The 12,530-nt window shown below is 44.0% G+C and overlaps 1 protein-coding gene across 1 annotated transcript in view; it reads left to right on the top strand.

Moving 5' to 3' along the window:
* The window catches only part of COL15A1 (collagen type XV alpha 1 chain), a 208,371-nt gene that overhangs the window by 150,795 nt on the left and 45,046 nt on the right, over positions 1–12,530 (top strand). The window contains exons 25-26 of the mRNA XM_077809195.1: positions 333–410; positions 523–558. Of these exons, the coding sequence (XP_077665321.1) occupies positions 333–410; positions 523–558 (114 nt within the window). The remainder of the gene's footprint in view (positions 1–332; positions 411–522; positions 559–12,530) is intronic.

Genomic DNA, 12,530 nt, shown 5'->3' with positions numbered 1-12,530 from the left:
CTATTTAGGTTTCATGTTACACTTTCAGTTAGGGGCACTAGCTGAGGGAAGGCTTGTTGTATTATTTTGGTTCTCTTTCAGGGTTTTTAGGAGCAGGATGTTTTTGGTTTATTGTACCATGGTTAAAAAAGAAACAACCCTCATCTTCCCCCCCCAATTAAAATCCACCCTAGTCACATTTTTGTAGTTGCCATCTCTCCCACCAGCCTGTCACTACTTTGAACCAACAAAAATGTTGCTGCACTGACCTTTTGAAGCTGTCTGGTCTTTGCAAGTAAAGCTTTGTTTAGAACTGTTGTATAAACATCACAAAATGATTATGTGAACTGTAGGGTGAAAAGGGAGAACCAGGAGTTATCATATCTGCAGATGGATCTCTAAGAGAACTTACAGGACGACAAGGGCAGAAGGTAGGCTAATACTGTTACCAAGTTCTTTTGGGACACTTGCACTCCATTACTAACCAAGCCAACAAGACATTAGAGTTTCTCTTCATCACTAATATGAATGTCTTTCTCACAGGGTGAGCATGGGGCAGTGGGACCACGAGGGCCTATGGTAAGATATTTGCTATTTTTTAATATATTTGTACTTTTTGATTTTACAGAGATTACCTCAACTTAGTCAATTAGCTTTAGTTTTTCAATACCATTCAGCAAAGATGAAGCATAATTTTCAGACCCACAGACAGCAATGTCTTCGAAGTATTTGTCTTTGGTATACAGTACTGCAAATTGTTCCTGTTTTGGTTTAGAATTTAACAAGTGATAGCACATATGTATCATCTGATTATTAAAAAACAGAGGCCAAATTTTTCAAAACTTGTTTCCAAAGCTAGAAACCTAAACCCATATTCAGGCATCTACATTAAGTCTGACCTGATTTTCACAGGTGCTGAATTATGTTCAGCTCCCTTGCCTTCAGTGGAAGCTGCAGACTGGACATGAAAATGAGGCCATTTATTGAAGTACCTAAATATAGCTTTAGATGCTTTGCTTTAGGCTCCCTAGGTTTGCAATGTTTTGACTCTACAAGGAATGCTGCTCCCAAAGCTTGAAACTTAATAACTCAAAAATAGTTGAACGATAAAGACTAGTTGGCCAAATTCAATGAAGTCACAGCGGGGATGAATTTGGTACAATCAGTCGCAATGAGTTCCAGATTTGATTATTTTAATCCCTTTACCTTGGAACGCACCAGTTTTTTTCAGATTTAAAAAAACTCCCTGGGCTAGAAGAGGGGAGTGGCCTTCCTGACCACATGCAATTTGGGGCCAAATTCATCCTTCGTGTAACTCCGCTGATTTCAGTGGAAAAGGAGGACTTGTGGCACCTTAGACACGATCGCATTTATTGGAGCATGGCTTTCCACTGCATGCATCCGATGAAGTGAGCTGTAGCTCATGAAAGCTTATGCTCCAATCCATTTGTTCGTCTCTAAGGTGCCACAAGTCCTCCTTTTCTTTTTGCGGATACAGACTAACACGGCTGCTACTCTGAAACCTGTCATTACGCAAGGCACTGAATTTAGCTGTGTGGAGTGGAAATTTATCAACTTCATGAAAAAACTCGTACAGATTTTTTTTTAAGGCATGCATTCGATGAAGTGAGCTGTAGCTCACGAAAGCTTATGCGCCAATCCATTTGTTCGTCTCCAAGGTGCCACAAGTCCTCCTGTTCTTTTTGCGGATACAGACTAACGCGGCTGCTACTCTGAAACCTGCTTTCAATGGCTTTACCTCGCATATGAATCTGGCATGTCTGAATTTTAGGAAGATATCAGCTCTTAAATTCCTGTCCCCAAATTATGATACAACATGACCCCTGCTTATTTCAGTTCCCACAGTTTTAATGAGCATTTTATCTTTTCCTTTTACAGCTATAATAGTCTCAGTGTAGAAAATGCAATCCTGAAAATTGTGTGTAAAAGTAATGTACAGTAAGTTTAAAATACAGCAGGTCAGATTTTCAAATTTAGGCACATGTGATTGTACACATGTCTAAACTATGAATGTAAATGCCCAATGGGTGTATCTGCATCAGGTATTTAAATGGTTACTTGCTAGTTGGGTGCCAAGCTGACTAAGTTCATGCACAAATACTCACTTTATACATACACATCACATCTGTGATCATAAATTATACGCATACAATTCTAAGTGCACAGCTGCAAGCATCTACATTGGAAAATTTGTTCCAACATTTAAAGTGAGTGTCCTGGAGTGACAAAGTGAGATCCTGCTGTGATTCAAAGGCAAATTACACCAGGTGAATTTGTGGTTTAACTCTAGCTAGCTAGAAAAATTGATAGAGAAGGCAGTTTGCTTTTAGCAGATTGACAAAGGCTACAGGATCTATAGCACTAATGACATTAATGAAAGGTTGGGAGCATCTGCAAAGATGGCAGGCAGGAATGCAGTAGAGAAATTTCTGAAATATCATGCTATGCCATACCTATGATGGTGGCACAGATTGACTGGCAATGCTTTGGTTGCCTCTGGTGCATGCTTGTGTGTTAGGTTCGCATCCTTTTGAGAACCTATGATTTGTTTGCCCTCCTGCTGATGCCATTTGTTATGTGCCGAAGTTGGTGTTTCTTGTGCTGTGTCTGTTTGCATCAGCTTTCTTTTTTTACCATGTTCCCTGGTGACCTGCTGGGTTGATAGACTATGAAATATTATGCAGTGGTTTAAACCACTTCCTTTTAGCGGTTGGCTATCTCCTGGCTTCAGCTTTTGATATAGTATGGCCAAGGATGCCCTGTGCCAGATGGCAAATTTCAGCAAAGGGGATTTTTGACATACAGTAATTTTGGTGTTCTGGGTACCTTGTCAGTACCTGTTGTTTTACTGAAGTCTTTTTTGAGGGGCTGGTTGGATGTGTTGCATGACACTTCTGTTGGTTGCTTTGGTGCAAATGTATCTTGGGAGGGCTACTCTAACTTACATCATCGCCTTAAGTTCCCTTCCCGCCCCCTTAAATCACTGCGAGATGAGCTGATCTTGCCTTTTGACTTAGACACATGGTCTTTCTGACAGGACATGTCCCTTTTCTGACCTAGCCTCTCCACCCCCACTGAAGAGCACTCAGGATCCTTTTACACCACCACAGGGTGCTCAAGTATCTCAGGGTACACATGTTGTACCACGTGAATGCCTTAGGCCTGCCTGACACTAGAATATTAGGTTGACCCAGCTAAAATCCACATCCCGAGTGACATAAACTGACCTAAGACTCCCCATGTAGACAGTTTTAGGTCAACAGAGGAATTCTTCCATCCAACTAGCTACTGCCTTTCAGGGAGGCAGATTTCTTCAGCCAGCGGGGCAACCTGACACTACAGCTGTGCCACTGTAGTGTGTTAAGTGTAGACAAGCCCTTACTGACAGTTGCCTAAATGGCTACACTTCATTCGAATTTGACACATTTATGCTGTCTCAGGATTTGGTCCAGTCTTTCTATGCCTAGAATCATCCAGTTCCTCCCTCATTCCCACTCCGTTGCTTTATAACATCCTAATGCAAAATATATCGATTGTAATAATGTCTGAAGGCAAGGCAAGCAGTTTGTGAGATTGAAGCCTCAGCACTTCATCACTGAAGGACTCTTTGTGGTGATAGCAGAAGTATCTCCTACAAATTACGCCATAGTAAGAAGGCAATGAATGAAAAAATAAGACCTTTAAAAATGATAGGATGACATAATTATGTCTTCTCACTAAAAACAAGGGAGTCTAGAGATAAGCCTGACCCTCTTCTAATTCACCTCAGTAGATGTGACAAATTATCTCTTCTTCCACAATTCACTCTGAGGGAACTCCGGAAACGCAAGGAGTTTATTTTGTGTACATATGTAGTTGTTTGTTTGTGACTATCCAGGGTTCTGGGCCCATGTGAAATTTGTATTTAAAAAAATTAGATAATAGGACCAATATTTATGTTCAAAAATGAACCCTCCCAAATTCCCCCTTCCCGAATGGTCATTCCCCCTCCCTCTTATGAGTTTGGTACTCTTCTTTGAAGCAGTAAGTGATGCAGCATGACAAGAAAGTAAAAAAAAAAAAAAAAAAAAGAAAAATCAGGCTTTGGTAAATCAACTGGGGAAGTAAATTTCAGAGTCAATGACTCATCCCTCAAAAATCCCATCTCCCTCCCCGTTAGGGATCAGATTGTCACCTTGCAATCTATCCTGAGGAAGGGGCAGCACAGCTATGGAGTAGGAGCTTCAGAGAGTCATGAATCTGCCTCCGTTTCTTCGTCTCTGCCTGCTCAGCTCTGCTGGCCATAGCATCGTGAGGGGAGTGTGAAGTCAAGGCTCCATCCACCAATGCAGGAGGCTGTGCAGGATTTGGCAATGTAGGTACGCTGTGCAGGGAATGTAAGAAGAGGCTCCAGATGCCCCTTACACTCTGGTGCAGTTGCACAGCCAACCTGACAACTGAACTGAAGTCAAGGGGCTTTTATCTCAAGAGCCTCACCTTATCTCAACTGCAGCAGAATGACTTGAGGTCCTCAAAGTAGATGGCACCTTTGTGGGCCTTCAAGGTTGATCATTTATGATGCCTGGGGTGTGATCAGCTGAGGAGCAGGCTCCCAAGAAGCCTGTTACAGATGTAAGAGCATTGTCCCACCTACTGCTTCCCTGCTTTTCAAGGCTCCAGAAGGACAGCAGGGAGGGTGAGGAATAGCAGCAGTTTTGGATATAGGGCACTAAGTAAGTAGTAGCAGCTGCTTGGGGGCTGAGATGCCAGTACAAATTCCAGCAGCAGGTCAAGAGTGACAGCATTCTTACGAGGCCAGCATGGCTGACAACAAAAGCAGAAAATATGCATTAAAACCAACCCTCTGCTAGAGTGAAGGTCAAGTTAGCACCTTTGATCTGCTTCCTTGCACTGGTGATGCCCCCAGGGAGTTGGCTCTCCCTTGGTAATGATAGCCTGACCCTCCCAAGGTGGTACGGAGGATTAGGGAGAACTGGCTCCCTGAAAGAAGAACATCAAAGCGCTAACCCTACCCTCTCCCTATCAAAGGGTCCAATTTACCCTCCCTACCCTGCCATTGATGGCAGAATGCCTCTCTTCCTGTAAGCCCCATGCTTTTACAGGCTGTTTCACTTGCTTCTTTCACCCCCTAGCTGCTGCAAGTGGTGGTAACTTGCCTTCCGCTCCGTCTACAAGTTACTGATACTCATCATGGAGGGGCCAGAGCTGGAATCGTGAAGCAGGAAATAATGAGGGAGTTGCCAACTCTAATGATTTTATTGAGAGTCTCACACTATTTGATGTTTTACTTAAAACCCCAGCACCTGGAGACTTGGGATTATGTGAGAATCTCACCTATTTTTGATGGTTTATATCTCTAGCCCTCATGGATGCAGCTTGATCCAAGTGTTCTTTAAAGGCTCTAAAACCAGAAGGGACAGAAAAGGAGCCCATAATTTATTAATTTTTAAACCTCATGATTTTGGGGGGCCTGACCCATGATTTTTGAACATTTGAGGTGGCAATCTTGTGGTTCTTTCACATCCCTGAGAACCTGCCTGTCAGCTGCTGTCTGTTCCTACCCTAGACTTCAGCTGACATCACTCAGGCACAATCTGACTACAAACAGGAAGTGAAAGAAAAGTCTGAAATCCCCTGTAACATGTCGCAATTTTATTATTAAATAGCAGATTTGGATGCCAGTATTGATGGGCTTTTCAGATTCTTGAAGTTGCTGTTATTGTTCAGTAACACTACCCTATATTACTAATTGTAAAAGTTCTCTTTTAATTTACTTATGTTTGGGCAGGAGAGAAATATACGTGATGGTACTAGATGGATGACACAACTTGAAAATATTCCAACGTTAATCATACTTTTGCTTAGGAATTATCCTGTGGTGAATTCTTTTCTTTTTTAAGTTGGCTGCTTACACAGTGAATTACTATATGTGAATCACAAACTATAGTTTGACACATTAATCATCAGATAGATGGGTTAGGCCTCTCCATGAATATGCATTATTGCTGTTAGAAAACAGCAAAAGACAAATGGTTGCCAGTTTGGAATGAGAGGAGAAGGTAGTTGACAGTCCATCAATTCGGAGATCAGTCTCTTAGTTTGGAGTAGGGATTGGTGAACAGACTGTTATTCAGACAATATCAGTATTTCAGATCTTATTAATCAGATGATATGTGGACCCCCGAGGGCAAATATTATCCAAATACAGCTATAAAGCTAAGCTTTCATGGCACCCTGCTGGCTCCCAAATAGGCCTCCAGGCTGCCTACACCACTTGACATCGAGAGGCAGCACAGATAGAAGGTCAGACTAGGAATGACAAGACCCAGGTTCTACTCCCAGCTGTGCTACCAACTCGCTGTGTGACTGCGAGCTGTCACTTCACCTCTCTGTCCCTTGCTTTTTCCACATGTATAATGGAGAACACTATAGATACTTTTGTGAAGTGCTTTGGGGTCTCTGGGTAAAAAAGTCACTATATGAATGCCCAGGATCGGAATAGCCTTCTAGGGTGAGTGGGAATGAGGACAGAGAACTGGCCTTATATGCCCTGCTTACCTCCAGCATCTTCGAGGGTAGCCGGCCGACCCTGAACCTTAGGCTCATTTCCAGTTTTCTGGGGTGCTGATAAGGCCGTCTGCATCCTCAGCCAAAAGGGATGCCTTCCCATTCCCCTGCTGTATGGCAGAGGCATAGGACAGTGCTCCCATTGCCACTGCTACTGGACTGAGCCAAGAGCCTGATTTGCCCCAGAGAGCCCTTTGCATAGTAACTAGGGAAGCCTTTGGGGTCTGATGGGCTTAGGTAAGAGGCCCTATCGTGTGGGCACTGTCCCACTCAGAAACGTGGGAAAATACAAAGTAAAATGAATGTGCCTTCATCCCAGTCACCATGTCACAGCTATGAATGGACCACAACTCATGCACCAGTCACAGCTATGAATGGAACACAACTCTTCCAGCTGAGGCAGCTACTCCAGTGCCCCAGCTTTATTAGTGGTTCTGTGCTCTAAAGCAGTAGCAGCAGGACTTGGCTGAATAGCAAACACAGCAGGGCAATGAGGGGAACACTTTCCAAATGAACTGATCTGCGCCTCCTTGTAGGAAGCTGCAGCAGTAGCAAGACTTCATTGAACAGCCTGTCAGAGACAACACAACACTGAGAAGCACTTTCAAAAGGGCTCTTAATTATCAGGCACATTCTGAGCTAAGGCACGTTGCAGTTCCTCATCGACAATTTGAACTTAGAGGTGTAATTTGGACTTAGTGTCATGGATGTAGAAGCTGCTGCCTTCTGTCCTGTGAGAGCAGGGGCTTGTGAAGCCCAAGGAAACAGTAATTGCAGTAGAGGATACAGGATGTGAGGAAGACTTGAATAAGGATTTCTGTCCTTGGAAGCAGATCTGAAAGCAATAGAATAATGTGCTGGGTGTCTCTCTGACCTCATTCTTTCTAGAGGCATTCAGAACATTTCTGCAGCTTTACCATCCTTAAAAACACTACTTTGCAGGTCACCTCTCGACACTGCTTTTGTCCCCTGCTTTCCTTATTTCTTCCCTTTCTAGCTCTCCCATTTTCACTCCATTATTCATTTATCTCATTTGTTACAATTACTCTGTTTTCATATCTTCAGTCTAATTTCTTTTAACTCTTCTTTCTTTTTGTGTTATTCAGCTTCTCTTCCTCCTTCATCCCTAAACCCCATGCTCCTGACTGAACCATTGGAACCATTTTCCAAGGATTGTGGTGGATTCTCCATCACTGGCAACTTTTAAATCAAGATTGGATGTTTTTTCTAAAAATATTCTGTGGGGACTTAATCATAGAATATCAGGGTTGGAAGGGACCTCAGGAGGTCATCTAGTCCAACCCCCTGCTCAAAGCAGGACCAATACCCAACTAAATCATCCCAGACAGGGCTTTGTCAAGCCTGACCTTAAAAACTTCTAAGGAAGGAGATTCCACCACCTCCCTAGGCAACACATTCCAGTGTTTCACCACCCTCCTAGTGAAAAAGTTTTTCCTAATATCCAACCTAAACCTCCCCCACTGCAACTTGAGACCATTACTCCTTGTTCTGTCATCAGCTACCACTGAGAACAGTTTAGATCCATCCTCTTTGGAACCCCCTTTCAGGTAGTTGAAAGCAGCTATCAAATCCCTCCTCATTCTTCTCTTCCGCAGACTGAACAATCCCAGTTCCCTCAGCCTCTCCGCATAAGTCATGTGTTCCAGTCCCCTAATCATTTTTGTTGCCCTCCGCTGGACTCTTTCCAATTTTTCCACATCCTTCTTGTAGTGTGGGGCCCAAAACTGGACACAGTACTCCAGATGAGGCCTCACCAATGTCGAATAGAGGGGAATGATCACGTCCGTCGACCTACTGGCAATGCCCCTACATATACATCCCAAAATGCCATTGGCCTTCTTGGCAACAAGGGCACGCTGTTGTCTCATATCCAACTTCTCGTCCACTGTAACCCCTAGTTCCTTTTCTGCAGAACTGCTGCCTAGCCATTCGGTCCCTAGTCTGTAGCGGTGCATGGGGTTCTTCCGTCCTAAGTGCAGGACTCTGCACTTGTCCTTGTTGAACCTCATCAGATTTCTTTTGGCCCAATCCTCTGATTTGTCTAGGTCCCTCTGTATCCTATCCCTACCGTCCAGCATATCTACCTCTCCTCCCAGTTTAGTGTCATCTGCAAACTTGCTGAGGGTGCAATCCACACCATCCTCCAGATCATTTATGAAGATATTGAACAAAACCTGCCCCAGGACCGACCCTTGGGGCACTCCACTTGACACCGGCTGCCAACTAGACATGGAGCCATTGATCACTACCCGTTGAGCCTGACAATCTAGCCAACTTTGTATCCACCTTAGAGTCCATTCATCCAGCCCATACTTCTTTAACTTGCTCGCAAGAATACTGTGGGAGACCGTGTCAAAAGCTTTGCTAAAGTCAAGGAAAAATACGTCCACTGCTTTCCCCTCGTCCACAGAGCCAGTTATCTCATCATAGAAGGCAATTAGATTAGTCAGGCATGACTTGCCCTTGGTGAATCCATGCTGACTGTTCCTGATCACTTTCTTCTCCTCTAAGTGCTTCAGACTTGATTCCTTGAGGACCTGCTCCATGATTTTTCCAGGGACTTTTTCAGGGAAGTTCCATGGCCTGTGTTCTACCTGAGGTCAGACTAGATGATCCCAATGGTCCCTTCTGGCCTTGGAATCTATGAATCATGAGCAATAGAATGGAATGATGTGTCAGTCATATTATTTACTATCAGTTTCATCAGAGACCAGTACTGGTTGCTGTGAATCAGACTCTTTATCCATTACAGCTTTAAATGTGCAAAATAACTGTAAGGCTAGGTTGTGGCATTTCATCACAGCCCACAGTAAGGAATAGTATGGGGCCATGCCACCCCAGGGGGAGTACTGGAGGCAACCTGCCTCAGTGAGGCAAATATTTCCCAAATCACTCATTGCCCTGGAAGGAGCATGCATGGCATAGGAGAGACCGTCATGGCTCTGCCTGCTCTAAGCCCCCTTTCAGACAAGTTGCTCTGGGGGATGAATCTCAGAAGCAGCTCCTGTTCTCTCTCCACTACCAGGGCTGCAGTTCTGGTTGGCTACACAACCTGCATGAGGGGAATCTGCTCACTCCTTCCTACCCCACTGCAGCCACTTAAGGGCCAGCTACACTCTAGCCCTGAGCAAGTAAAACAGAATATAGTTCCCGGTCTGGCCCTAGTGACATCAATAAGACCACTTGTGTGAGTAATATAACTTATGTGGGAAAGTGTTTGCAGGATCTGGGTAAAAAAATGTATTCTAAGAAATCTGCCTTTGCTACCTCTGTGTCGGGTGCAGAACAAGAACATTGATGCAGATTGTGTTCGTACAGTGCCTAACGCAGTGGGGGCTGATCCCTATTGGAGTCTTTGGGCACTCCTGCAATGTAAACAACCATCTAATCAAGCATTTTGTAGGAGCATTTTTGGCTCCTACAAAACTGACATCAGGATGAAATGATATCAAAAACCCATTGAATTTTTGTGTAACCCTTCTGCCAGGCCAAGTTGATAGTAGCAAGGGCCGGGTTCAGTACACAGGGGTTCCCTCTCATCAAAGCAAATGTAAACTTGGCTCGAGCCCCCACCCAGTGACCTGGGAAAATCTTACACACCCCCTGGGCGCCTCAAAGAGGCAATACTTCCCCTCTCGCAAGCACAGAGTCTCGGTGTAGTAGAGAATCTTTAATAACATGAGGTAAACGACATCAGCATTAAATTGGGGAAACACCACAACTAGTGTTCATTAACTAAACCATGAGCAAAGACCCACCCCAGAAAATTGGGCCACATCCTTTCCCTCGGGTTCTTGAGTCCCAGAACCCAAACGTCTCTTGAGTCCAGCAATCCCCAAATCACCCAAAGTCCAAAAAGTCCAGCCCCAGAGTTCAAAAGTTCATCTGCATAGTGTTACTCCCCAGTCTGGCTAAAATGTGCCTGTGTATGGGGGAAAGAGGTAAGGGGCACCTTACATGTTCTGAAGCTGACTGCCCCCCAGGGCTCTGCTCTGCTACGCTGTCTCACGAATGGCTCTGCTCCACCACGACCGGCTCCGCTCTGCACAGCTCGCCGTCTCACGAACAGCTCTGCACAGCTTGCTGTCTCACGACCAGCTCCGCTCCACCACGACTGGCTCCGCTCTGCACAGCTCACCGTCTCACGAACAGCTCTGCTCACCTCGCCGTCCCACGAACACTCCGCCAGCCTATCCACGAACAGCACCACTGCACTCTAGATCTTCCGGCTCCCCACTACTTGATACAGTGCTCAGTGATTTCAGCTCATAGTAGTAGGAGCTTTAGTGCTGGTGCACCATAAGGCCAAAGTGAATGCAGCACAGTATGTGTAGCAAGACTCTTAATAGACCCAAAATTAGCTCTGACATTCCACAGTGGAGAGAGACAGAGATGCAATTAGTGCTTCAGGCCCTCAAAGGGGCCGACACCACCAGGTACTAATACCTATCTCAAGTCTCTCTCAATTCACAGAGTTTTGGAACCCATGTCCCTTGCCTAGCGAGTGCTACTCAGTTGATGGTGATAACATAACAAAAGGCCATCATAACAAAAGGCCAAGTACAGTTCCAAGCACAGTTCCCATAATCAGGGTAATAACAATTTATTCTTCCCGCCCCAATAACAGAGACACTGGGGATCCCACAACAGCCAAAGTGACCATTTGGGCAGTTATGGCCTCATTCTAGACGGGGTGGGTGTGCCTATGCAAATGAGATCAGCCTCTGAAGTTCTTTTCCACAACTTGCCACACCTCACCACCAGATGTCAGGGTGGAGCCTATCCTGACTCTGCTTACATCTGTAATAGAAAATTCTAACAGTACATACAGTACACAGCACTGACTGTTTTGCCCAGACAATATTGAGAGTTACTGCCTCAAAGAAAAATAATATTCTTGGGTTTGACTTGGTCAATTTTTACATTAGGGTTCAATAAAGGGAGACACTCTTAAATCATACAGTATGCAGAAAAGCTGCTGAAAGCCTTCAAGTCTGAATCTGTCTGTTCTGTGCAAGCAGTATAGACATTATTGGGTGGAAAAGTGGTTGACCAGTGGCTATGCATCACCCCAGACTCCCAATGATTCTGGAGTCTACATTGCTCACTGAAAGAAGGGATCAATATACAGAAGTCAACTTTCCCTCAAAACACAACAATGTTCCTACCTGAGCACCAGATACGGAGGAGTATAGAGCAGTTCTACAAACCACCACTAGGTGGTTCTGAACCCTGATGTCTGAGAAAAAACCATCCAAACCACACAGGTTTCTAATTTTAAATGTTTTATTGCCTGAACAACTAAACAAAACCATAAAATAAAATACAAATAAACAAATCAAATTAGAATAAAGTGGGTTTCTAGAATCATCAAATTATGAGATTGGTTAAACCACCTCAAATAAACCAACAATTCCTTACACACTCTATGTAACTTAAGAAGACAGTAGTCTTTTTAGCTATCAGTCCCCAGAGCAACAGAACATTGTCAGTTTCAGTGCCATTTTATATATTTATGTTCCAACAAAGTATGAGTTACAGAATGTGGGGTGTCAAATCACTCGCTGACTGAAGCTAATTTTGGGACTACAGCTCTGATGCCAATTAAGGCAGCCTGCCCAAATTACTGGTGGTTAGGAAATAGCTTGTCTCCTTATCCCCCAATATAAGGTTATAAGAAACATTCGAGATGACACCACTTGTTAAATTTGTCATTTGTATTTTAAATGAAGGTGAAAATAACAAGTTTTTTCAAGATTAAACATATAACTCCTTTTGAAACTTGTATTAAGGCAAAGTTACAATAAAACATTAACATGGTATGTCATATATTTCTTATTCAGGATCAGGTTATTTTTCACAGTACCTGGCTTACTGGCTGGGGAGCCCTCCTCTGAGTTTGCTAAAAAGGGTGACCAAATTTATAAGTACCTATCCTCTTT

This window comes from Eretmochelys imbricata, chromosome 2 (assembly GCF_965152235.1).
Source record: "Eretmochelys imbricata isolate rEreImb1 chromosome 2, rEreImb1.hap1, whole genome shotgun sequence".
Lineage (NCBI taxonomy): Eukaryota > Metazoa > Chordata > Testudines > Cheloniidae > Eretmochelys > Eretmochelys imbricata.
The sequence above is the reverse complement of the archived record's forward strand: the minus strand, read 5'-3'. Positions and strand labels throughout refer to the sequence as shown.